The 27833-nt window shown below is 49.7% G+C and overlaps 1 protein-coding gene across 1 annotated transcript; it reads left to right on the forward strand.

Moving 5' to 3' along the window:
- Nucleotides 1–1486: 1486 nt before the first annotated feature.
- Nucleotides 1487–27833, forward strand: CCM2L (CCM2 like scaffold protein). The gene is made up of 10 exons (XM_084848442.1): nt 1487–1587; nt 4509–4676; nt 14336–14419; nt 15254–15437; nt 17336–17883; nt 19385–19520; nt 21032–21095; nt 23362–23509; nt 26668–26806; nt 27491–27833. Exons 1-10 carry the CDS (start codon nt 1558–1560, stop codon nt 27784–27786), a joined length of 1797 nt encoding a protein of 598 aa, XP_084704568.1. The 5' UTR covers nt 1487–1557; the 3' UTR covers nt 27787–27833.

Here is a 27833-nt window from a genome sequence, read left to right on the forward strand (position 1 = left end):
CTACCGGCATCCTATGCAGAGCGGGAGCAGCACCAGAGGCGATCTTCACCTCCGCACTTCTCCCACTCCGCATTTTTGCTGGACGGATGTGTTTGCCCATCTAGCTAGGGCTCTTCAGAGGGGGAGGGGAGGAGGCTGGGGAGCGCTCATATCCCCGCTTCCCCAATCCCCTGCCCTCCCCACCCACAGAATCGCCCCCTTTCCCTCCTCTCCAAGTTCGCCTTTGCGAGCTCAGAGAGGCAGCTGGCACGGTTCTCTCCATGCTGGTTGTGAGAGGGAGGGGAGCTCGGACTCCTGGGTCTGAGGTTGGAGCGCTGTCTCCAGCCTCGGATTCAGGAATCCAAACTATCCTATGGTCCCCCAGATGCTGTCTAGGGGCCATAAGGTTGCTCTTGCCATTGTGAAAATGAAAGAAAGTGTGAGTTCCTCTTGTGTGCTTGCACTAGTCTGCTATACCACAGTGCCACCTAGAGGTTATGTGACAGAAAAGCAGGAAAGGAAACGCTCCTCATTTGGTGCTCCAGCCTCAAGTCTTCAACGAAACCAAAAGTAGGCACAGTGGATTAACAACCGATTAATAACCTCAGCTATAAGAGAGACGGACAGAGATGTTGGAGAAGAACTTTTTTTCTGATTGGATTAAGAGGAACCTGTGTTGGTGCTAAAAACCATTTGGTTGGAAAATAACAGAATTAGGTTCCTTCAAAGAGGGAGGGGGGACATTGTTTTGTCTCACAGGCCAGAAGTGTGTGTGAAATATAGTGCTCCCTCTACAGTCAGGTGGCCAAGTGTCCCATATAGAGGACAGTCCTCTATTGGAAGGAGTCCTCTGTTTGTAGGGTTGTCCAGTTGAAGGGCTGCCCAGTCCAAGTCCAATTTAAAAGTAAAGAACCATCAGAAGGGAGAGCAGCACAGGCCTTGAAGGTGCCCATCCACAGTTGGCACCTGGGCAACCAACTGAGCAAGACACACAGCTCACCTGGTCACCGTCATCCACACTCTGGTGAGATGCACTGTATTTCTATTTAAAATTAAAATACTTGTTTCTAAATTTGCAGCTGTACATACAAATTAGCACATGCCATTTTTTGCAAATTGCTGTCCTCTCCTGGGGTACTGGGGTTCCTCTTTTTTGGCATGGCCACCCCACTGTACAATGCAGAGAATCAAGGCTGAAGCAAGAAATATTTTGGAGTGGGGAGGTTCTTACCAACTCTTGCCGCCCCTGCATGGCCAGCTGTGGGAAGAGAGACAGACTGGATGTAGCTGGGTGTCTCTTTCCTTCCCCTGCCCCCGCTCTGCCCAAGAGCCCCACAACACACCAGTGATTCCAGGCCTCTTCAGGGCAACATCCATTAGCCCTCAAAGCCCTTTTGCTGGTCGTCCCTGGAGTAGCAGCTCCATCTGCTTATCAATCCCAGGAGGGGCAGGAACTCCACGATGTGACATCAGGGCCAGTTGCTGGTGGAGTTTCCGCCACAGGATGGGAAAACAAAGGATGTATGGTGTAGAGGAAAAGCCAGCATCCTGGCGACAGGAGCAGAGTGAGGACGGGACATGGAGTATGAGGCTAAGAAAGGGAAAAAGGTATGTACGGAGATGGACCAAACGCTGCATGTGGGGGGCATGTCTGTGTCTCTGTGTGCAGGGTGTTGTGTGCGTGTGTGCACTTGATGTTCACACCTGCTGTGTGCAGCATCTGTTTTCCCCCACCCACTGTGACTCAATGGGGAATGCTGTGTTGGGCAGATTCGTATAAGACAGATCCTTGAAGCCACTAATCCAGGCTCTCCAACCTGGTGCCCTCCAGATGTGTTGTACTGCATCTCCCATCATTCCCAGCCAGCATGGATTAAGGTGCATAGAGGACACAAACTGCGGAATGCTCCTCCTGCTATGCAAACACCACAGCCATCTCTGGGAGTGGGCCCAGAGAACCACGTCCAAAGAGGGTGTGGCCTATGAAAAGGGGAGGAGCTAGGGAATAGGCACGCCTTACACCAGCCTTCCCCAACCTGGTGCCCTCCAGATTGTTGGACTACAACTCCCAGCATTCCTGTCCATTGGCCATGCTTCCTGGGGCTGATGGGAGTTGAAGTCCAACACATCTGGAAGACTCCAGGGCTGGAGAAGGCTGCCCTACAACAACAACAACAAGCAAAAGGTGCCAACCGTGGCATGTTTAAGTCTCCTTTGTCACTCAGGGCTTCCCTCACTGATTGTGCTGCCCAGTTTGTTGATTTTTAGTCCTTTGATTTACAATGTTCTTAACTGAGAATAGGTTTTTTGGTTTGTTTTTAACTGAGATGGTTTGTATTCTTTTTTTGAAATGTTTTCACTGTTCTGTATTTTAAACTTTTATGTTGTAAATCTCTTTGAGATGTCTGTTTAGGTCGAGTCCAGCAGCCTATTAATTGATGCAGGGCGCAATCCTGTGCATGTTTAGACAGAGAAATGTCCTGCGACTCCCAGCATTCCCCAGCCAGCGGTGACTTTTTTCTGTCTAAACTTGCACAGGATTGCGCCCTAAATAAATAATAAGCCATGCAACATGTCCAGTTAGAATGAATCAAACTGGTTTACTGCTGAGGGTAAGATAAGAGGATGCAGACCAACATGCACAATCCCTGCTAGGCTCCTGCTTGTCCTGGGAGTACAACGTTATCCAGCCCTGTTCCAGCGTTAGAATGCATGGTGTGTGGTGGCGTTATCCAGCACAGCGAAAAGAAGAGAGAGTGGGAGAGGTCACAATCCAGTCAGGCTTTGACAGTCGCACTCTGTAAGCGTTTTGTCACTCACTCCTAGTGGCGAGCCTTTTGGGGGGAGCACTGGAATCAATGAAATGCTCTCTGCACGTGTTCAGAAGAACTTAGCTAGAGCTGAGACTAACTGCTGTTGAAAAACCAACTCCTGGAACTGACCCGACAGGTCGTGTGACTCAGCTGTAGCTCAGCTTAAGCCCCATGTCACTCGAAGAGGACAAGGAACGAGCTCGCAGCTCTTGCTTCGTTCTGGGAGGCAACGCCTCTCACACAGCCCTCTTCCTGAGCAGATGGGCCTTGGTGGCCTTTCCCTGCCCTGTCACGGATCCAGCACTGTCCGAAGCCTCTGAGGACATATATCCCACTCCAGCTGCCTCCGGTGATGGCCAGCTGTCAGCCTGGGCTCCTGGCCCAATCGCCACCAGCCAGTCCTGAGATCAGCACATGAAATTGGCTGGGTTAGCTGTCATCCACAAGACAATCCTAAGACATTTGGGTGCCTGAGGCAGATGATGCCCGCTCTCCAATTAGCCGGGAGCGCAATCCACCAGAAAGTTTCTCTGCACACGCCCCAGAGAAACGAAGAGAAGCTGCCCAAGGGCCCATCTCAGTGGGCCTTGTGCAGGAGAACTCCAGGCACACACACCCCCCAGGGCACCCGCAGACGCCCTCTCGAGGTGGTCACCTCACCTGGCTTCATGCTAGGGTCACCTGTGTCACCGTGTGCTGCCTGGAGCCAAGATCTCCTCAGCTAAGAGAGCTGAGAAACAGAGAAATCGTCCCATGTTTGGTGGATGAAAATGGATGCACTTGTTTTTACACTGAGTGGTTGTAGCAGCGGTTTAATGAATGGCACCGGAGAGCACATCGAACCCCTAATGTACCAGATAACGTGGTTTTAAAAGAGAACAAGACAATGATGGATCCCATCACGGTCGAAAGGATTATCCTTCCCGAACTTGGTGTTAATTGGAAAATAGATTCTGTCTGGAGTGCTGAGCAACGCAGGTGTTAAGGGCTGCTACTAGGCCATCCTTCGTAAGGCTGATTGCTCCTTGGATAACCAGTGGATGTTTCCTTCAATGACAGGAGAAGGTCTCCCGATGGCAGAGGATCTCTCTCTCCAGCTTTTGGAATGACATCCCCCAGGGCTTGGAGAAGGTAATACCCCTCCAGCTGAAAGGAAGGGGCACAGCAGCCCCGCCCAGCCTGGCCACCCCAGATGTGTTAGGCTGCAATTCCCATCATGGCCATGCTGGCTGGGAATAGCGGGCATTGTAGCCCAACACATCTAGAGGGCACCAGGTTGGGGAAGGCTGGCTGGGGTAGAGAAACAGTTAGCAGCAGAGAGACGGGAGTGTTTCTAGACATAGCTCGATGGATGCTGGGGTGTGACCTCAGAGGGAAGGGATGCAGAGAGGTTTGGCTTCCATGCCCTGCAGAGCTGCTGCTTCCTTTCCCTGGCTGTAGGAGAGGCAGAAATAAGTAATGCAAAATAACAATGACATGCAAATTGCATTTAATTTAGGCCGCAGGGTTTTTATTTTCTTGACACAGAACTTAATTTGGCTTTTTGGCAGACAGCGGGCACAGCCATCTGTATGCCTCACAGCCTGTACAGAGCCATTTCGGCTTTCTTTTTTTGCAACGAGGGCATCTGTCACCATTTCAGCAACTGATAACCCTTCCGTTGCCAGAGGGCTCCATCACTTTCCCGGTTTTCCTTCCCTGTTCCCCCGTTTCCAGGGGTTCGTGTCTCCCATCAAGCGGTTGGTTTTCCCGAAGGCGGCCCGGAGGCAGGCCCTCAGAAGCCCGGTATGCCGGCGCCCTCTGCACTCGGTCCCACTGTACCCTCCGGACTACCTCATCGACCCTCAGATCCTCCTGCATGACTACGTCGAAAAGGAAGTGAAGGTGAGGGGAGCAGCAGGGTCCTGGCATGGATTTCCATGTAGCTGGGTGTGCATAGAATCACAGAATCATAGAATCATAGAACAGTAGGGTTGGAAGGGGCCTACAAGACCATCCAGTCCAACCCCCTGCTCAATGCAGGAATCCAAGTCACAGCATCCCTGACAGATGGCTGTCCAGTCTCATCTTGAATGCCTCCGGTGTGGGAGAGCCCGCCACCGCCCTAGGTAACTGGTTCCATTGTCGTATTGCTCTAACAGTCAGGATGTTTTTCCTGATGTTCAGCCGGAATCTGGCTTCCTGTAACTTGAGCCCATGATTCCGTGTCCTGCATTCTGAGATGATCAAGAAGAGATCCTGGCCTTCCTCTCTGTGACAGCCTTTCAAGTACTTGAAGAGCGCTATCCTATCACCCCTCAGTCTTCTCTTCTCAAGGCTAAACATGCCCAGTTCTTTCAGTCTCTCCTCATAGGGCTTTGTTTCCAGTCCCCTGATCATCTTTGTTGCCCTCCTCTGAACCCTCTCCAGTTTGTCTGCATCCATCTTAAAATGTAGGACTGAGCCCTGCGGTACCCCACTCATTACCTCTTCCCAGTTTGAGAAGGTCCCATTGATAAGCAGTCTTTGAGTCCGATTCTGTAGCTAACTGTGGATCCACCTGATCATTGTTTCATCTAGCCCACTTCAAGCTCGTTTGCTCATCAGGATATCCTGGGGCACTTTGTCGAAAGCTTTGCTGAAGTCGAGGTATATTATGTCCACATTCCCACAGTCCACAAGGGAGGTTACCTGATCAAAAAATGAGATCAGATTCATCTGGCAGGATTTGTTCTTGACAAATCCATGTTGGCTTCGAGTAATCACGGCATTGTTTTCAAGGTCCTTCATAATCTGCTCCAGAATTTTCCCAGGGATTGATGTCAGACTGACTGGTCTGTAGTTTCCAGGTTCCACCTTTTTGCCCTTTTTGAAGCTAGGGACAACATTAGCCCTCCTCCAGTCATCTGGCACTTTATTTATTTATTTATTTATTTATTTATTAAATTTATTAATCACCCATCTGGCTGGTCACCCAGCCACTCTGGGCGATGTACAACATATAATAACACAGTTTAAAACAATAACATTCTACAATAAAAACATTTTCTAAAATACCCTAACCCACCCCAAATGCCTGCCTGAACAACCACGTTTTTAATGCACGGCAGAAGCTCATTAAAGAGGGGGCATGGCGGAGTTCCCTAGGGAGGGAGTTCCACAGAGTGGGGGCCACCACAGAAAAGGCCCTCCCCCTCGTCCCCACCAGTCTAGCTGTCCTGGCTGATGGGACAGAGAGAAGGCCATCCAAGGCTGATCTTGTTAAGCAGCCTGTCTGGTGCTGCTGGAGGCGCTCCTTAAGATAGGCTGGGTCGGAACCATATAGGGTTTTAAAGGTCAAAACCAACACCTTGAATTTGGCCCGGAAAACAACTGGTAACCAGTGCAACTCCTTCAGCACTGGAGTGATGTGATCTCGCCGGCGGCTGCCTTTAATCAGGCCAGCCGCCGCGTTCTGTACCAGCTGCAGTTTCTGAACCGTCTTCAAGGTTAACCCCACGTAGAGCGCATTACAGTAGTCTAAACGAGAGGAGACCAGGGCACGTACTACCGATGGGAGCAGATGGTCGGGAAGGAAGGGGCACAGGTACCGTATCAGATGGAGTTGATACAGCGCTGTCTGGCTCACAGCTGCCACCTGAGCCTCCATGGACAGCTGGGAGTCCAAAATGACCCCCAGGCTGCAGACCTGGTCTTTAAAGGGTAGCCATACCCCATTCAACACCAGGTCAACATCCCCCAGCCTCCCCTTGTCTCCCACCAAAAGTACCTCGGTCTTGTCAGGGTTCAGCTTCAGCTTATTCCTCCCCATCCAGCCACTCACCGTCTCCAGACATTTGGACAGGGATTCTATGGCCAACCTTGGTGAAGATTCGAATGAGAGGTAGAGCTGCGTGTCATCCGCATACTGATGACACCGCACCCCAAACCTCCTGATGATAGCCCCCAGCGGCTTCACATAGATGTTAAATAGCTTCGGGGAGAGGATGGAACCCTGTGGCACCCCACAAGTGAGTGGCCACGGGTCCAAAACCTCCTCTCCCAGTGCTACCCTCTGGTACCTGCCGGAGAGGAAGGACCAGAACCACCACAATACAGTGTCTCCAATGCCCAACTCCTCCAGGCGGTCCAGGAGGATATCGTGGTCAACGGTATCAAAAGCCACTGAGAGGTCAAGGAGAACAAGGAAGGAGCATTCACCCCTATCCAGAGCCCTCCTCATATCATCCACCAAGGCGACCAAGGCCGTTTCTGTCCCTTCACCTGTCCTCCATGATTTCTCAAAGAGAATAGACAGTGGTTCTGAGAGTTCTTCTGCCAGTTCCTTTATTACTCTAGGGTGCAGTTCATCTGGCCCTGGACATTTGAACTCATTCAAAGTAATTAGGTGTTCCTTGACCATATGCCTTTCGATCTCCAGCTGCAATCCTGCCCCTTCAGCCTGTACCTCACCTTTGCCAGAGGGATCATAGACCCTCTTCGGAGAAGGCTGAGCCAAAGTAGTAATTGAGCACTTCTGCCTTTTCCTTGTCATCTGTTATCATTTTGCCATCCTTATTTATTAGCTGAACCACCATTTCTTTCCTCTGTTTTTTACTATGCATGTAGCTGAAGAAAGCGTTTTTGTTGCTTTTAGCATCCCTTGCTAACCTCAGCTCGTTCTCAGCTTTAGCCTTCCTGACGCCATCCCTGCAATTCTGTGCTACCTGCCTGCACTCTTCCTTTGTTGCTTGGCCTTCTTTCCATTTCCTATATATGTACTTTTTTGTTTTCAGGTTATTTCTTAGCTTTTTGTGAAGCCACATTGGCTTCTTCTGTTGTCTTCCACATTTTTTTCTTCCTGGAATGGTTTGTAATTGTGCCTTGAGAATTTAATGTTTTAAAAACTCCCTCCTATCTTGGACTCCTTTTCTCGTTAGAGTAGCTTGCCATGGGACCTTACTGATCATTGTTCTGAGTTTATTAAAATCAGCTTTCCTAAAACTCAGGGTACCGGTTTGGCTACACTTGGCTTTTGCTTCCTTAAGAATCATAAACTCAGGTATAACATGGTTGCTTTCCCCCAGAGTTCCTGAAATTGCTACTTTACCCACTAAGTCATCTCTGTTGGTTAGGATCAAGTCAAGGATAGCTGATCCTGTAGTTCCTACCACTACTTTCTGTTTGTTGTTGTTTATTCGCTCAGTCGCTTCCGACTGTTCGTGACTTCATGGACCAGCCCATGCCAGAGCTTCCTGTCAGCCGTCACCACCCCCAGTTCCCCCAAGATAGAGTCCGGCACCTCCAGAAAATCATCCATCCACCTTGCCCTTGGTCGGCCCCTCTTCCTTTTGCCTTCCACTTTCCCTAGCATCAGCATCTTCTCCAGGGTATCCTGTCTTCTCATAATGTGGCCAAAGTACTTCAGTTTTGCCTTTAATATCATTCCCTCAAGTGAGCAGTCTGGTTCTATTTCCTGGAGTATGGACTGGTGTGATCTTCTGGCAGTCCAAGGCACTCTCAGAATTTTCCTCCAGCACCACAGTTCAAAAGCATCTATCTTCCTTCGCTCAGCCTTCCTTATGGTCCAGCTCTCGCAGCCAGAGGTTACTATGGGGAGTACCATTGCTTTAACTATGCGGACCTTTGTTGTCAGTGTGATGTCTCTGCTCTTCACTATTTTATCAAGATTTGTCATTGCTGTCCTCCCAAGAAGTAAACATCTTCTGATTTCCTGGCTGCAGTCAGCATCTGCAGTAATCTTTGCGCCTAGAAAGACAAAGTCTGTCACTGCCTCCACGTTTTCTCCCTCTATTTGCCAGTTATCAATCAAGCTGGTTGCCATAATCTTGGTTTTTTTGAGGTTTAACTGCAACCCAGCTTTTGCACTTTCTGTAGGTGGAAGTTATCCGCCACACAAGTCAGGAATTTCCTGGAGGGGCCATGTTTTGCAGAATTTGTCTCCCAACAAATATTGGGGAAATTCAAGTCCCCCATTACTACTACATCATGCTTCCTTGAAACATTGGCTATTTGCTTTTCAAAAGTTTCATCCTCGTCTTCTCCTTGATTGGGTGGCCGGTAGTAGACTCCGACCACCAGGTTCCTTTTATTCTTTGCTGCATTTGCTGCATAGCGCAGGGGTGCTGAATGTCAGGCCTGTGGGACAAGTCCGTCCTACTTGGGGCCCTCATCTGGCCCCCTGAGGCTCCCTGGCCCCATCCACCTTGCCCAATGGCTGACCACTGGGTGGTTTCCTGGCTTTTGCACAGCTTCTCTCCATTCTAAAAGGCTGAAATGTCCCTCCTAAGGCTGAGTTGCTGACAGGAAGAGCTTTAAGCTCAAATATGCTGGGACTTTTAGTATTTTGGCCCCGCCCTCCTTTGCCTTTGGCCACGCCCACCCCTGGGATGCAGCCCCCAAAAGCTTCTCTGAAAATGAATTTGGCCCTCAGGCCAAATAGGAGAATGTCCTATTGAAGCCAATGGAGCAGCCGTCCCCAACCCGGTGCCCTCCAGATGTGCTGGACTACAACTCCCATTGTGGCACCTTCAAGACTAACAATTGCAAAAGTGGTTTGTATTGTTATTACAGTTGAAATTTCTTTTAAAAAGTGTATCTAAATGTGACTTTTAATATTTATCTGTGGACTGCTTAGAGATTTGGGGGCTGTTCAGACAACATGCTAACCCACACTCAGTTGCTGGGAGTGGGTTGTTGCTGAATCAAGGGTTGTTTGTTGACCTGTGGGTTAACATGTTTTCTGAATGTCCGCAAGATGGCTTGTTAACCACCCTGAGCAATCCAAAATTAAACCATGGTGTGAAGGATTGTTGGTCTCACCCCAACAACCCTGCAAGGTAGGCCAGGCCCAACTTGGCCATTACTCTTCCCCAAATTACCCAGTAGCTTCCTTCCCAGGCCAATAGGCACTGTATTTAGCACTGACGTTAGACAGGACACACCACACCAACTAGAAATTGGATAAAAGTTTATTCGGGGAAAGGAACAAAGAGGAAGGGAAAGGGGAGAGGTTGTCAGTTGTACAGGAAATTACAAGCAAATTGCAATAATCAAAGCAAAACCAGAAACGCCAGTCACTAAGGCACACACTCCCAGGAGCAAAACAATAAAGCTAGCTAGTCTGTCCTATACATGCCAAAGTCTGGGCCTCTCAGGAGAGCCATCAACCAGCAGCACACCTAGTACCATCAGGGCAAAAGAAGAGATGCCTGTCCCTTCTTTGGCCCCCTTTTATTGCCCAGCCCTAGCAACTCAAGGCAGATTCGAAGCACCCAATCATAGCCCAGTCCTAGGACACCCACGCCACCCTCCCAGGAGGCTGGATCTTCCCTCCAGACACGGCTGTCATCACTTTCCCAATTAGGCAGAGCGTGGCCTTGAGCTGCTGGGCTGAGAAATGGCCAAATAACAATCAGGTTCCAGGTGGCTACTTCGTACATGACAATCCAAGTGGCCCTCATGGCTTCAGCTTCTGCTACCCTCATTCTTGACACATGGGTACTCAGTGTGGCTTGTTCAAGAAAAATAAGCCACACTGCATGGTTAACAAGCCACCCTGTGGAAAATATCCTGGATTCAGACAACACACTAATGCACAGTTCAACAAACAACCCACAGTTCAAGAACAACCCACACTCAATCACTGAGTGTGGGTTAGCGTGTTGTCTGAACAGCCCCTTTATGATATTAAGCAGTATATAAACGTTACAAATAAATAGATAAACCAACCGACCAACCATTACAGATGATCACTGTCGGTACTTTTTGCATTTCAGTTCACTCTGTTCACACAGTTTACATCCGCTACTCCCACCCCACCCCATAAAATCTGCCAATTTGAGGTTAACATTTTATGCATCTGAGGAAGTGGACAGCGTCCACGAAAGCATCTGCCAGAAGCATTCAGTGCATTTTTCAGATCTCTTTGGGGACATACAGCTCAATCCTATGCATGTTTACTCAGAAGAAAATCCCTTTGGTTTCAGTGGGTCTTAACACTGTCCCCAATTTCCCATGTGAAGCCTTAAAGCAGTGAGTTAAGAATTAAAAAGGATTTGAAACTGGTTTTAAAGTGTTTCATATGTATATTGCAGATATTCCCTGAACAGGATTTCCTTTTGACTAAACATATATACAGTTGCATTCTTAGGCAGCAATCCTATTCCCACTTACCTGGGAGTAAGTGTTATTGAACTCAATGGGACTTACTTCTGAGTAGACATGTCTAAAAATCCATTGTTACAGTTCAATAGGATCCATGTCTACTCAGATGTAAGTCTCAATAGGTTGAATCCACACTTTGTTGTTGTCCAGTCGTTCAGTTGTGTCCGACTCTTCGTGACCCCATGGACTCCAGGCCTTCCTGTCCTGCGCTCTCTCCCGGAGTGTGCTCAAGTTCATATTCATTCCATCGGTGATGCTATCTAGCCATCTCATCCTCTGCCGTCCCCTTCTCCTTTTGCCTTCAGTCTTTCCCAGCATCGGGGTCTTTTCCAGGGAGTTTTCTCTTCGCATTAGGTGGCCAAAATATTTGAGCTTCAGCTTCAGTATCTGTCCTTCCAATGAGCACTCAGGGTTGATTTCCTTTAGGATGGACTGATTTGACCTCCTTGCAGTCCAGGGGACTCGTAAGAGTCTTCTCCAGCACCACAGTTCGAAGGCATCGATTCTTTGGCACTCAGCCTTCCTTATAGTCCAGCTCTCACAGCCATACGTTGCTACTGGGAAAACCATAACTTTGATTATATGAATCTTTGTCGGCAAGGTGATGTCTCTGCTTCTTACTATGCTGTCTAGGTTTGCCACAGCTTTCCTCCCAAGGAGCAAGCGTCTTTTAATTTCATGGCTACAGTCACCGTCTGCGGTGGTGATCTTGGAGCCCAAGAAAGTAAAATCTGTCACTGCTTCCATTCCTTCCCCTTCTATATGCCAGGAAGTGATAGGGCCAGATGCCATGATCTTCGTTTTTTTAATGTTGAGTTTCAAACCAGCTTTTGCACGCTCCACTTTCACCCTCAACAAGAGGCTCTTGAGATCCTCTTCGCTTTCTGCCATTAGGGTGGTATCGTCTGCATATCTGAGGTTGTTGACAATTCTCCCGGCAATCTTAATTCCGACCTGTGATTCATCCAACCCGGCATTTCTCATGATCTACTCTGCATATAAATTAAATAAGCAGGGTGACAATATACAGCCTTGTCGTACTCCTTTCCCAATTTTGAACCAATCGGTTGTTCCACGTCCAGTTCTTACTGTTGCTTCTTCTCCCTTGTACAGGTTTCTCAGGAGACAGGTAAGGTGGTCTGGTACTCCCATCTCTTTAAGAATTTGCCAGAGTTTGTTGTGATCCACACAATCGAAGGCTTTAGCGTAGTCAATGAAGCAGAAATAGACGTTTTTCTGGAATTCTCTTGCTTTCTCCATGATGCAGCGAATGTTGGCGATTTGATCTCTAGTTCCTCTGCCTCTTCGAAACCCAGCTTGTACTTCCGGTAGTTCTCGGTTCACATGCTGCTGAAGCCTAGCTTGTAGGATGTTGAGCATAACCTTGCTGGCATGTGAAATGAGTGCAATTGTATGGTAGTTTGAACACTCTTTGGCATTGCCCTTCTTTGGAACTGGAATGTAACCTGACCTTTTCCAGTCTTGTGGCCACTGTTGAGTGTTCCAAATTTGTTGGCATATTGAGTGCAGCACTTTAACAGCATCATCTTTTAGGATTTTAAATAGCTCAGCTGGGATATTGTCATCTCCGCTAGCTTTATTGTTAGTAATGCTTCCTAAGGCCCATTTGACTTCACTCTCTAGGATGTCCGGCTCAAGTTCAGTGACCGCACTATCATGGCTATCACGGACATTCAGATCTTTCCTGTATAGTTCTTCTGTGTATTCTTTCCACCTCTTCTGAATCTCATCTGCTTCTGTGAGGTCCCTGCCTTCTTTGTCCTTTATCATGCCCTTCTTTGCACAAAACGTTCCCTTGAGATCTCCGATTTTCTTGAAGAGATCTCTAGTCTTCCCATTCTATTGTTTTCCTCGATTTCTTTGCATTGTTCATTTAAGAAGGCCTTCTTGTCTCTCCTTGCTGTTCTCTGGAACTCTGCATTCAGTTGGATATATCTTCCCCTTTCTCCCTTGCTTTTCGCTTCCCTTCTTTCCTCAGCTCCTTGTAAAGCCTCATCAGACAGCCACTTTGCTTTCTTGCATTTCTTTTTCTTTGGGATGGATTGAGTTGCTGCCTCCTGAACAATGTTACGGACCTCCATCCATAGTTCCTCAGGCACTCTGTCTATCAGGTCTAATCCCTTAAATCTATTCGTCACCTCCACTGTATATTCATAAGGGATATGAGTGAAAGCCAGTGTGGTGTAGTGGCTAGAGTGTTGGACTGGGAGTCCGGAGATCCGGGTTCTAGTCCCCACTCGGCATGTGGAGACTGTCTAAACATCCTATGCATGTTTAGACAGAAAAAAGGCCTACAGCTCCTAGCATGCCCCAGCCACCATGGCTGGCTAGGGCATGCTGGGAGTTGTAGGCCTTTTTCTGCCAAAACGTGGATAGGATTGCACCCTTAGAGAGCAATCCTGTGCCCCTTCGACTGCATCGGTGGGGGCACAGGGTTGTTTGGTTCCTGGCATCTGAGGTTGGAGACAGGGCTCTGACCTCGAATCCCAGAAACCACGCCCCCTGTCTCCTCTTCCTCCCCCTTGTAGCCACGTGGTTCTGGCTACATCTCTACGCTCAGAAACAGAGCACAGAGATTGGGGGGGGGGGAGGAAAGAGGGCAGTCCCAGGACCGGGGAGGAGACCATAGAAGCTGGGTTATGTCTTTTCCTATGTGCGCCCCAGCCTCCTTCCCTCCCACTCGGGAGCGCCATGGCTAGATGGGCAAAATCGTCCTCTAGGGAAATGCAGGGTGGCTGGAGCATGGAGGCAAAGACCGCCTCCGTGCTCCAGCCACTCTGCACTGGAAACTCAACAGACCCCGACTTCAGGGGCTGCCAACTATTTCCATAGGGCTGTACCCTTCACCTCTTATTTTTAGCTGCTTTGACTCTCTCTCTCTACATATATATAAACACACACACACACACACACACACACACACACACACACAGTGTAACACATTTTATATAAAACACTGCTTATATTGTTTTTATTGCTGCTGATTTAATATTTGTTGTTTTAGTGGTATATTGTGTTTTTATACACACTGATTATAAGTGGTGAATTTCGTGGTTTTAATATACTGTGAGCTTCCCTGGAAGGTGGCATACCAATGTTGACATAAATACAAATAAACTTCTTTTCCATAAAAGTTCTGGAGAAAACCTGAAACGAAAAATGGCCCTGCCCCCATTCCAGGCCAGAAAACTACAAATTTGTTGACAGCTTGGTTATGAAAGCAGCAGAAAGCGAAGCAAAACTAAGTATGTGTTCTGAATCTTCATGATCTGTCTCAACCACAGATTTCTCCTCTTTTTAATGCAGAATGTTGCTTTGGAAACTCCCACCCACCCCTCTTCCATCTTTATCTTCTCTCATTTTCTCTTCCTCTCCAGTTTTTAGGTCACTTGACTTGGGTGAACACTTCCTTGAATCCTTCCAGCCGTGATGAGCTCTTGCAGCTCCTGGATACTGCAAGGGTAACAACTGCACAACGTACTTCAGTGTGCTTTGGCATTGTTCAGTTAACAGTAATGTGCTTGCAATGAATTTTGCCAGTCAGATGAGCGAAAGAGCCCTCGGAAGCAGGAGTGGTTCCTTTGTTGTTGCATTCATAGTTCTTGTTGCGCGAGAGCTTTCTTTAATTTTCTCCAGTCAGATGAGGAAAGGAGCCCAGGGAGGCAGGCTCCAGCACTTTGCTTGCTGCACCACTGGGCCTGCTGGTCGAGAGCTGACAGCAGAACTCTCTGGGCACAACCCTCCTGGGCAGAGAGTCAAGTGAACAGGAGGAAGCAGCCACCTCGGCTTCCTCATTCCTTCTGTGTAAACCCCAGGCAGGCAGGGCATGCTGTTGCTCTTTGGTTTCCAGAAAGGGCTGCCCAGCTGCAGCCATCAAACTTCCCCCATGCCTAATGGACTCCAGCCCTGCCTGTCCATTTGCCTGCCACCTGCTCCCGCCCTCCCCCCTCCTCCATAAATTTGTCTAGCTCCCTTTTAAAGCCATTTATGCACATAGCCATCACCACATCTTGTGGCAGCAAATCCCATACATTAATGAGGATTACGGTCTGTGGATTTTCTGTGGGTTGGCACACTTGCTTGGGTTATTGGGGCCATTTGTCCCGCCTGTGTTTTTCTGCAGCACATCCGCTTCTGCTTGTGTGTTCTGGATTGCGCGCTCTCCCAAGGACTGGGGGCGGCGGGAGCGGGAGGGACTTGCCTGTGAGAAGGGAGGTGGGATGGCCTCGTAGCTCTTTACAGGGAACTGAAATCAGGCCTGGGACTATTCAACAGATGCTTCCTTTGCGCTGCAGCAGCTGAAAGAGCTTCCTCCGAAGACGACCCCAGAGCAGGACAGCATCTTGAGCCTCTCAGCGCGCTGCCTGCTTCTTACCTGGAGGGACAACGAGGAACTCATCTTGAGGATCCCCACACATGAGATCGCCGCGGCCTCCTACCTGCGGGATGATGCCCTACACCTCCTGGTGCTCAAGACAGGTGCGGATCGACTCGGCTGGGGAATCCCAGCTCCACACGCTGTGCAGTTATCTATGCCTCGGTTATATCATGGGTACACTACTGTGGTGCGCTCTATGTGGGGCTACCCTTGAAGAGTGTACGGAAACCTCAGTTCATACAAAATGCAACAGTTAGGCTGCTAGCCTGTGCACAGTATTGTGATCACATCTGATACTGAAAGATCTGCACTGGTTGCCAGTTGTTTTCCAGGCTCAATTCAAGGTGTTGGTGTTGACCTTTAAAGCTCTAAATGGCTGCGGGCCTGGCTGTCTGAAAGACTGCCTATTTCGGTATGAACCTGTTCAGTTATTATGATCAGCAGGAGAGGCTCTTTTGAAGACACCCTTGCTGGCAGAGGCCCACTTGTGGAAAAGGGCTTTCCCCTGTGCTGCTCCCAAGCTCTGATGTACATTCTCTTTGGAACTGTGGCTTGTCCCCACTCTCTCTGCATTCGGAAAGGGTGTCAAGACACATCTTCTTAATGTGGCTTTTTTTTTTTTAAGGCAGTGTGTTTCAGGATATTCTGATTCGCTTTGGTCCACACTCCTTGCAGTACGCTGTTAGCTGTTCTTCCTGCTTGCTATAAAAGAAGATTGTCCTTTTCTCCAGGCCCACATGCTTTGGGCTGCCCCCGAGAATGCGTGAGTGGGGTTTGCTTGTCTGCTCCTATTACAGCAGAGCCTGTTCTGAACATTTCTGTGGGGGCCTTTTATTTCTACAGCAGAGCTCGCACTTTATTATGCAAACGAGCATGCACTCAAACTGCCGCTTTGAAAGCAAATGAAAGTGGGCGGAAAGAATAATCAGCTAGCTGTCTTAATTAAACACTAAAAGGTTATTTTACCTGGAGGATTCGAATAAAAAAACTCTCTTTTTTAGTGTGAGTGCTGCAACTAGTAAAAAATAACTGAACATGAAGGTGTTGAGGGTTTGGACCACAGCTTTGTCAGGTGATGACTTGGAGGTCCGGAGACACAGCCGTGGCAGAGTGAGACAAGCAAAAGGTTTGTCTCACCTCCACCAGATACGGAGGCTGGTGAAGGCGAGGCAAGGCAGGGAAACAGATGAGCTAACAGCAACTTGATCTCCCTGCTACAAGGGAGCCACATCAGATCCTGAGGTTTCCTAGGGCCAAGTGAAAGTCCATTGGTCCTATGTCTTATCCCACAACTCCGGAGTCCGTGGCTGCAGTGCCTCCTTCTAGCCGGCTGTGCTTGCTCAGGCACCACGGAGGGCAGTGCTAGTTCTGCGTTTCGGTGGGCCTGGAGGAAGGCACCCCCCGTGGGTCCCTCCCTCTGCCAGCCGCCCTTCTCTGCGCCATGGTCTCCAGCTGCTCTCGCTCCTCAGCCTCCTTCTCATCGTGGCTCCCACTTGCTTGCTTGATGGGCAGGGGGCCAGGGAGCAAGGCGGCCGGGGCATCTCCTGCACCTCCTCCTCACCACCACCGTTGTCTGGGCCGGAGCGAGAGGCAGGGGAACAAGCAGGGGGCCCCGGGGAAGAGGAGGAGCAGGTCTGGGGGGCTCTGGCCAGTGGGCCCCTGCTGGAGGGTGGGCCCTTGTCAGGGGCCATGGCGGAGAGCGGCCAAAGGCTCCCTCCGCTGGTGAGCGGCCACTGTGGCACAGAGAGAACAGGGCCTCGCTCAGCCTTCCCCAACCTGGTGCCCTCCAGATGTGTTGGACTGCGACTCCCATCATTCCCAAGCAGCACGGCCATGGGCCTAACCTCCCTCACAATGTTGTTGTGAGGTCAGAGGGGACAAATCCCATGTTTACTACCCTGAGCTCCTTGGAGAGAGGTGAGTGAGACATCAGTATTTCCTTCCCTCTGTTCAGGTTGCCCGCACACAGGCCTCTCTTCATCCTTTTTTACATTCCCAGGCTTAGGCGTTGACCCGGTCCCTGCAGGGGGCAGCCTGGACATCTATGCAGGAGTCACACAGGAGAAGAAATTCCCTGGGGGAGCGGCGGAGAAGAGGCCGGCAGAGGCCCGGCAGCTGGGAGGAACCATGGAGCGGCGTCACACCATCTGCAGCTTGGACTGGAAAATGGCCCGGAGCGCCGGGCAGGAGGGGAGGCCGAGCGGCAGTGGGGGCAGCCTGGAGCGGAAGCAGGGTGCGGGCAGCTGGGAGAAAAGGCGGCCGGCCGGGGGCAGCCGGCCATTTGGGAGCTGGGAGCGCAGGCAGACCTGCAGCGGCAGCTGGGAGCACCGGGCCAGCATGGGCAAAGCCGGGGGCAGCTGGGAGTGCCGCCAGGCAAACAAGGCGGGGGGCAGCTGGGAGCACCGGCAGGCCTACAGCGGCAGCTGGGAGAGAGGCAAGGCCTGTGGCAGCTGGGAGCGCCGGCACATGGGGAACAACCCCCTCGACCCCAAGGAGCCCCGCCCCGAAGCCTACTGCAACCTCATCATCCTGGCGGTGGCTAACAGAGTAAGTGACCCCCCGACATCTCTGCCCCCCCATGCTGCCCCCCCTTCTGCTAAAGCGGGACAGCGGAGCCCCACTAACGTTTTGCAGTCACAGTACCCGCAATGCATGCTTTAACATCAGTCTGCCTCAGGGGTGGGACACCGTGGGACGTGGGCCAAATTCAGCCCTCCTGGCATCCCAGTCTGATCCTCCAGCATTCCCCAGGTGGCCACGCCCCTTTCCTGGCCACGCCCCTTACCCTGGCCGCCAATCATTTAGTTGTTTCCCAGCTTTATCACATGCCGCCCCCATCCTTAAAGGCTGAAACGCCTCTCCCAAGGCTGCGTGACTGGCAGGCCGCGCTTTCAGCTACAATGGACTCAGAGCTCAGGCTAAGAGAGGTTCCCCTCCTCTGCTCTGCCCGATAACCAAGAAACCTCATGGAGCACGTGGGGCACTGCTGCGCTGCCGTGCATAACCAGGGTATTATGCTGCTGCTGCTGCTGCTGCCGCCAGTTTTCACTCTTTTCCAGGCATGAATGTAGGCAGGCAGATGTAATTGGCCGCTCTTTAAATCAGTATAGCCGCTAGGCAATGGAGATGGCACACTTTCTTTTTCTAAAGTCAGAAGTCTACACCATACCAAGCTGAATTATACAGCCTGTATAAATTATGTAAATTAAACACATGCGCAATGTTTGGGGTTAGTTTGTATAGTTTGTGCTGCTTCTGCATGTCATGGAAAATGAGCAATCCCAGTGAGCCCCTTTCTGGCTTCTGAGGTTTTATCAGGTATTGGCCACACATTTTCAATTCCATCATTGTACCCATAGGGACAAGAAACTTAGATCACTCCTTAAAAAACACAAAAGAAAAAAGTTTGACTCTCAGAATGATGAATTCTGCACCCAGCAATAATTCTGTGCTTTTCCTATGAGTTTATAGTAGCTTTGAAAAGGCAAGGATAATTCAAATCTTTCCTCAGCCAATCAATCTTGGGAAAAATTCCTGTCTTCTGAACATTGATGGTGCTCTTTGCAAACAGCAGCAAACTACAGAATGAAGCAAGCTCCTCCATTCTATCCCACTTATCAGCCGGGAGGAGTTACTTAATATTTGAGGACCAATTGCTAATACTGTCCAATTATAAAGAGCAGGTTGCATTCAAATGCTTACATTAGCTGAGAGCATTAGGAAGAATTGAAAGGCAGCCGCAGCAAAAATATGTGTTTAAATTAATTGCTGGCTTATTTTTCATTGTGAGAAAAATCATTGAAAAGATTTATGTAAGCTGTCCCGTTCTTTTCCATTTTGGGAAGAGAAACCAGAACAGAAAAATGGGGAAGGGAGTTTCAAGTACATTCATGCCACTAAGGCTGCAACCTTCAGCATTCCTACTTGGTAGCAAGCCCATTGGTCTGCATGGGACTTACGTCAGAGTAAGCACGCGTATGATTGCACTGCATGTGCCTTGAAGCAACTCCAGAATGCAGGTCTGACTGCTTCTTCTTCCTGGGGGTAGGACACAGCCGAGGAATCGTGTGCTCTTATCTGCCAGGTTTTCCAGATAATATACGGGGACCAAACCATTGAGTGTGTGGACCGGGCTGGCTATCACTACACATCCACCCCGAAGCGTCCTTGGCTATCCAGCCGGAGTGAGTACACAGGGACACAGGAAGCTGTCTTATGTGGAGTCCATTTATCGCAGAATGGTTCGCAGTGACTAGCAACAGCTGAACTGTTGACCCCAGAGCTAGGTGCCATATTCCAAATGAGTAAGTGGTACCATTGGTTCCTGAATCTCATTACAACTAAAATAGCATTGGCCTTTTGAGCCATAGCATCACAGCGCTACCTCACACGCCAAACATTTCTTTGCCAGTTGCAGTGCAACATTTTTGTTCCACGATAAGGCATCGGAGTGATTCTCGTGGCAGGGTACATGGCGCAGATGTCATGCCAGAATGGGAAGATCCAAGCATAAATTTGCAGGACAGATCTGTGACAAGCAGGCTGTGTGCTGCTGCTTTCAGATCTCTCCTGCCAAATCAAGTCAGCTTTTCACTCTAACTTAGCATTTGTCATGTTTCCCCTTTCTTCATCTCCTCTACCAGAATCATTTCCAACCATTCCTGTGGAGGAAAACCATTATGTATGAACCACCCTTGATCTCCCAGGTTTGGTGGTTTTCTGGGGGCAGGTCACAGCTGGGGTATGGAAAGAACATTGATGGTGAGGGGCTGATTTGGAGGGGGGGCTATTACCATGTTAAGTACCATTGCTGCTGATCAGTAGATGTCCCGCTGGTTTGATGGAGATCTGTTGCTTGAGCTGAAGCACCAACTACGCTGCTGACCTCAGCTGGCTTCATAGTCGTGCAGTGGTGTGGCGAGCTGGGGCTCACAGGGGTGCAGTGCCAAGACGTCTTCTATTATCAGGGACACTGATGTCATCTGCCACCCCCTCAGACGTCCCTGTTCCCTCTGAGCTTTGCTGCAATCCTCACAGTAGTTGGGGGAAATAAATTCTCCCAGCAACAATATATTGTCCCCAGCTGTAATGCAAAGCCTTTTGGGGTGGCTTGGTCCATTAAGGCCCGTTGACTTTGCAAAAGGCCTGCTCCTGGTGGGAAGGAGAACTGCTGGTTTGTGGAGATGGAGCAACCCTTCTGGACTCTCCTGGGGGGCATGGCGGTGGGGGCTGTCACGACAAGCCCCTGCCCTTCAACATTTACCACCACGCCACTGCTAAGGGACCCTGAGAACTGTTGTGGGGGGGGGGAGTGAAGGATCCCTAACAAAAAATATTCTCAACACCCTCACCAAACTACAGTTCCCAGGATTCTCTGGGAGAAGCCACAAGTATAAACTGGTCTATATGTTTGTAGCATAGACCTACCCAGCTGTTGAAGATGCTAATTAATTGCCTGCTCCTGTAACCATTCCCCAGCATTGAGCCTGTGCTAAAAAAATAAACACACTTTGGGGGTGGTGAAGGATAAGGACAAAAATAGGTTTATTGCTGGCCAAGTGGTGATTGCAAAGCGATGAGCATCAGGCTACAGAGGGAGATTTACAGAGGACGGAGAGAGGCTGAGAGTGAGCGGTGAAGATGCCCAGCTTTTTCCTGCCCCCTAATGTCACCCCTTTGCATTGTCTGTTCCCAGGTGAGAGCTGTCGGACTGATGGGACTTATGGATACGATGCTGATTTCAGCTGCTGTAGCTCCTTGTGAGTCCTCCTGGCTGTAGTGCTCTTCTCACTGGTAACCAATGCGCCATAGGTTGCTTTTCATGCTCAGAGCCTCTCCTCCAAGCCGCCCTGGCAAGTGGAACTGTGCAAGGGATCTCCAGTGGCATCCTCAGAACCATCATAGAACTCCAGCTCCCAGAATTCCATTGGAGACAACCCATTTTGTTTGCACTGTAGCATCTCCCTCCGTCTAATCCCATTCTTTAAAAAGCATTTGCAGAACAGCAGGAAAGATGGCCCCAGGTGGCATTTTAGAAGAGGCCTTCTCTTCAAAGGCATCCCTCACCTACAGGATGGAATGCCTCTTCTATTCTAAGATGGTGCTTGCCCCAACCTATGCATACCTAATCTAAAAACAAAGTGAAGTATGGCTTTTTTTTCCTTCTGAAATTCTGTCTTTGTTCATATGCAAATGCATGCAGATTTAAATGATCAATGGACTAAAACTCATGCCATTAATTGACTAAGATTTCTCTGATGTGGGCCAGCCCTGGTAAACAGCCCTGGACAACTTGTAACTGCTCCCCCCCCCCCCGCCGCCCCCAATGTAACCTATTTATTTACAACATTTATATACTGCTCCATATCAAAGATTTCAGAGCAGTGAACAACAAGATAAAAGAATAAAAACCCCATAATTAAAAAAATTAAAACATTTTAAAAGAACAGATTCTGAACTTAATAAACCGTGGCTGGTCACTCAGGGAAAGCCTCTCGAAATAGCAATGTCTTCAGGAGGCTCTGAAAACAACACAAGGGTGGCTCCTGCCTGACCTCTAAAGGCAGGGGATTCCACAGGAAGGGGGCCACCATGCTGAAGGCTCTTTTCCTGGTGGACTCCAACCGTGCTTACAGATGGCATGACAGAAATTGCTGGAAGATAAGGCTATCAGTGGTTGCTAGTTGTGATGGCTACATGCAACCTCCAGGATTAGAGAGAGCCGCCTCTGAAATACCACTTGCTGGGAAACAGTGGCAGGACAGGGCTCTTGTCCCCACGCCCTGCTAGCGGGCATCCCAGAAAGACATCTGGATGGCCACCATAGGAAATAAGTTGCTGGTCTAGATGAACATTTGGCCTGATCCAGCAGGTTCTTAACTGAGAAAAAGGAAAGTGCCTTTGAGCATGTACAGAGTTAACATACAAAGATGCTGGTGGAGTCAACCTGAAGGTCCATTTAGTCCACCCGCCCCCAATCTGGTGCCCTCCAGGTGGGTTGAACAGCAACTCCCATCACCTGATGGCCATGCTGTCTGGGGATGATGGGAGTTGCCGTTCAACTCATCTAGAGGGCACCAGATTGGGTGAAGCTGAACTAGTCCAACATCCTACTTCTAAGTTGTCCAGCCAGAACATTTTCCAGTACCGGAGAGGAAAGACAACCAGACTCCCACTAGTCTGGGATGAGAAACCAGACTCCCGGATCAGGCCTCAGCACCATCTCTTCTGGTCTGAGGAATGGGAGGAGAAAGAAACTGCATTGCCCCAAGCAGCTCCCTTATTTATTGTGTGTTTGTTTGTGTGTTTGTTACATTTCTATCCCGCCTTCCCTCCAAGGTTTGTATGGTCCTCTCCTCTCTGTTTTATCCTCACATCAACCCTGGGAGGTAGGTTAGGATGGGAGATGATGACTGGCCAAAAGCCATCCACCGGGCTTCGTGGCCCAACGGGGACTTGCACCTGTTGGAAAGTCTGGTGTGACTTACAGCAGGGGTGCCTTATCCAAAGAAAGCGTGGTAACACACCACGTAGCATCAGGGGCAATAAACGCAGACTAGAGCCAGTTTAGAAGAAGTTCAAATCAACTTCCTTTATTAGTGCTTTTACACACATCGCTGAAGAGGGCTATCTAATGGTGTTTAATTGCAAGCACCCCGTAAAGCTGAGTGCGTAAGTGTGAGTAAGTGAAGGTGTGAGACATGGTTACTTGCTTCTCTTAGGGAAGCAACAGGCACATGTTGCCTGTTGCAGAGGCAAAGAGGAAGGGGAGGGAGTAGGAGAAAGGAACTGGTCACATTACAGGACAAGAGAGGGGATGAACAAGGCAAGGGGCTGTTGATGCAACACATCCTCTATCGCCCCCTAGTGTCTGGAAGCATGCGGAGTCGTTCCTATTATCCAGCAGAAATCGGGTCTCCCTGGTCCCCGTCCGGTGCTGTAACCACTAAACTGCACCGGCTCCCACTGGGTTCCTTGCTAGCACAAGCTTGGAAGCGTCGCTGAACTGCTCCCTCCTTCTTGCAGTGACGGCTCCCACGAAACCTTTGAAGCCTACTGCAGCGGCACGTCCTCCCCTTCCTCTCACCAGTCGCATCACAGCCTCGCAACTGCCTGCAGCGGGAGCGACCAAAGCAGCACCGGCCGGGAGCAACTGCAGGACTACATGATCACGGCGAGTTGGGTTTGCATGGGGGGGGGCAGGAAGGGAGGGACCCTCAGTTTGCACATCACACTCACGGCCCAGGATCATACAGTTGTTGTTGTTGTTGTTGTTGTTGTTATCATTGCATTTCTGTACCACCCCATAACCAAACTTCTGGGCAGTTTACAATGGTTAAAATCATTAAAAATATAATATGCAGAATTTAAAAACATAAAAACACAGACAGTATACACAGAGACAACATCTATCTAAAAACAACTTTGAGCAACCAGCTGAACCATAAAACAAATCAAGGATCAGTTTAAAACTCATCACATGCTGCCAAATGCTGGGGAAAAGAAAAAAGTCTTGACCTGGCACTGAAAATATAACAATGTTGGTGCCAGGTGGGCCTCACTGGAGAGATCATTCCACAGTTGGGGGTCCACCACCGAGAAGGCCCTGTCCCTTGTTGCTGTCTTCTGAGCCTCCCTCGGAGGAGGCACCCAGAGGAGGACCTTAGATGTTGAGCATAGTGTACAGGTAGGTTTGAGCCAGGAGAGGCACTCCGTCAGGTATTGCAGTCCTGACGGAGAGTACGACTGAACGACTGAACAACAACAATCCAGGGCATGGTCTTGAAGGTACATGAGGCAGCCACCGTGCTAAAGCTAAGCAGGTCTGGGTCTGGCCAGTGCTTGAGACCACCTGGGAAACGCATGTAGCCCCCTTGAGTTCCACAGTGGAAGAAAGGGGGGAGATAAATGCAATCAATCAATCAATCAATCAATCAATAACAAATGCATCTCAAATGTTCAAAGTACTTCACATCAATGATCTTAATATCTGTTACAGTCGGAAGGTAGTCCAGCATTATTATCTCTGTTCTACAGATGAGGGGAGCAAGCTGACACGGAGAGGAGAATGGCTTGCTTAAGCAGGGGTGGGGGGCATATCCAGCCTGTGGGAGGCCCCCCTCCAGCCCCTGTGCTTATCTCCAATCAGAGATGAGGGATTTCCCCTCCTTCCTCCCACGCTTCAAGTGAGGCCTTTAAACAGCCTCCATTGGAGGCTTTTAAGCACCTCATAACATTATGGGTGGCACTGGGAGGGGGTAGCTTTGGACCCTAAAGCCACCTAGTGCAGGGGTCCCCAATCTCTTTGGACTTGTGGGCACATTTGGGAATTTGAGAAGCTGCTGTGGGCACCACCACAAAATGGCTCCCACAGAGGATGTGGCTAGTTGCACAGTGGCTGCTGTGTGGGCCTGGCTACAAAATATTCAGCCACTAAAGTGAGCTAAAGAGCGGGGTGGCGGGGAGAGAAATAGTGAGGCTAGAGGCTGGGAGGGAGAGGGGAGAAGAAGAGCAAAGCTCGAGGCTAGAAAGGGAGAGAAAGAAAACCAGCGTAACATTTTACAAGGTTTTTATTTTAAAAAAAATTGAGGGGAGCAGGGAATGGAGAGCTTCATGGGCCCCATTGGAGGCCCCCGTCGGCATCATGGCACCCACGGCTGCTGCATCCCCTAGGAAGTTTGTCGCTTAGCTGAGGTGTGAATGAGGGGCTTCCTGGGACTTCTGCCTTTGGCTGCTGTGCTGCAGCACACCTGGATATCTGCTTGTGCTGCCCGCCCAACTCCTGAGCAGTGTGCCCGTGCGGTGGAGCTGGCCCTGCCCTTAAGTAACATGCCACGTGGGGCAGAGCAACCTCGCACAAGAATGGCTGCTCTCTTGCATTCCCTGAAGCAGAGCACATTGCTCCTGCTGGCAAGTGGCCACGGGTGATGAGGCCATGTGCTGGCCAAAGTGCGCTTATTGTCATTGTCTGGATGCATGGCGTGCTCACAGTGTGCCAGGGTCTGCACAGAACACATGTGTGTTGTGCCTCCTCTTCCAGAGGTATGAGAACCCAACCATATGATCAGAACGATCCCGCGATGAAGCCTTTGATGGATCGTACTATTTCAGACTGAAGGTGGGGGAATTGCATATTTGCAGGCTCTCCTGTTTTAAAAACAAACAAGGGAACCTTCCCGCACTTAGAAAACTCATATGTCTGCAAGAGGGCTAGAGCAGAACCGTTCTCTCTTACATGCTAAAGTTCAGAGAGTTTGTACACAGCGCATTCTGTTTAATATGGGGAACATTCACATATAAGATTTCCGCCCCACAGGTGGTCAGAAGTGGTGCTGCCCAGCACAAGGGCCACCAGATGGTTCTTCTGATCATTTGTTTCCGCTCTCTGTCTTTGGCCACTGCGAAAAGGTGTCGATGGGGACAAGAGTGGACCAGGACTTGTGGGAGGAAAGGACTTTCCATGCAAAAGCCGCTCCAACAGCTACAAGCGCTTCCAGAGAACCAAGTGTTCTCTGCATCTCCTTCTAGACATCATGCAAAGCATCCATCAGCTTCTACTTTCTTTTTTCTTTTGAAAATGTAGAGCAGGGCGTGGCAACTTACAGGGATCCGGCAGCCACTTCCCCGCCCCACCTCCGCCACGGGACCAGCCTCCGGGCTGCACCCCTGCTGCTGCCCACATTTGGTGGCACAGCGGTGGCCAAAAAACACACACCATCAAACGGTTGGGAGTTTGGAAGCTTACCAAGATCAAATGTAGCCAGTGTGGCGTAGTGGTTAGAGTGTTGGACTGGGAGCCGGGAGATCCGGGTTCTAGTCCCCACTCGGCCATGGAAGCTCACTGGGTGACTTTGGGCCAGTCACAGACTCTCAGCCCAACCTACCTCACAGGGTTGTTGTTGTGAGGATAAAATGGATGGGGGGAGGATTATGTATGCCGCCTTGGGTTCCTTGGGGGGGAAAAGGCAGGATATAAATGCGATAAATAAATAAAAATAAATTAAAATTGTTTTTAATTTGTCAATTTTAAGCCTCTGTAGTGATTTGGCAGCAAACCACTGATTTCTTTGCCATTTTTAAAAGGAATTTTGGTGCCGCATCAGGGGTCATACCAGAGTTGCCTGCCTCTGGTGTTTGGGGTGCTCCCCCACCCCAGTTAACCATAATATGCTTAAACTGTAATGTGTCCACCCGAACCCTAAATTCCCCAACCAATCTTATGATCAAAATTAAATGTTGATGTCAAAGGACATACGTGCTCCTGGAATTATTCTCTCCCTTTTTTCTAACCACCCTGTGGGGTTTTCTTTTTGTTTGTTTTTTGCCTTACAGCTGAGAAACAAGTTAACCCCACAGGAGATCCAACAGTTTGCATTATTGCTTAGGGAATACCGGATGGGGCTGGCCGTGGAAGGATACTGTGCTGGCTTGCTCCACCTCTATGGGGAAAAGCGGAAATTTCTTCTTTTGGGTAAATGAAAATCTCTCCTTGGGGGAAAATGAGATGGGAAAATCACTCCTGGCAGAGCGATAGGGACACAGGAAATTGCCTTAGATCAGGTCAAATTGTCTGTCTAACCAAGCCTTTCCCAACCTGACACCATCCAGATGAGTTGGACAACAACTCCCATCATTCCCAGCGAGGGAATCGCAGTCCAACACATCCAGAGGGTGTCAGGTTGGGAAAGGCTGATCTAGTCAAATATTGTCCACTGACTCTCCAGCATTGATGTAGTCAAATACTGCCTGCTTCTCTCAGGCAGAGGAGGGTCATTGTCATCGTCTGCTACCTGGTCCCTTTCTTTTTCTAACTGGAGATGCCAGGCTGGAAATTGGGATCTTCTGCATGCAAAGCACATATGGTCTACCTCTGACTGATACCCCCCTCGCCCAGTTGGTAAAACACATCCTTTGCATGTAGAACACCCCAAATTCAGTCCCAGTTATCTTCAGTTAATGGAGCTCCCATGCGGTCATCTTTGCAATCATGAGATCTAATAACTAGTATTAAATGAAGCTGAGGTTCTTGGATGCTTGAACTCTAGATCCGGTGCCTGCTCTGTGCTTCTTCTGTTCCCTTGTGAAATTGCGGAATGCCCACCGGCCCTTATCCTGCCTTGCTCACGCCTTTCCGTCCTTCATCCTTCCTTCTCAGGCATGCGGCCATTCATTCCCGATCAGGACATTGGCTACTTCGAGAGCTTCCTGGAGAACATTGGCATCCGGGAAGGGGGGATCCTGACCGACAGCTTTGGGCGCATCAAGCGGAGCATGAGCAGCACCTCGGCCTCGGCCGTGCGCAGCTATGACAGCTGGTCTCTGCGCTCCGAGTCAGAGTCCTTCAACCGCATGATCACAGACATCACCCATGACATCGAGGCCTTGGCCCGTGATGGAGAGGAAGAGGATGAGGACAACAGTGACGACGACGATGACGACAACTACCTGTGAGGAGAGGAGAGGCCAGCCCAGACCTGAGAGGAGGAGGAGGAAGAGAG

This window comes from Heloderma suspectum, chromosome 4 (assembly GCF_057233095.1).
Source record: "Heloderma suspectum isolate Gila_16-S chromosome 4, 16-S_ref, whole genome shotgun sequence".
Lineage (NCBI taxonomy): Eukaryota > Metazoa > Chordata > Lepidosauria > Squamata > Helodermatidae > Heloderma > Heloderma suspectum.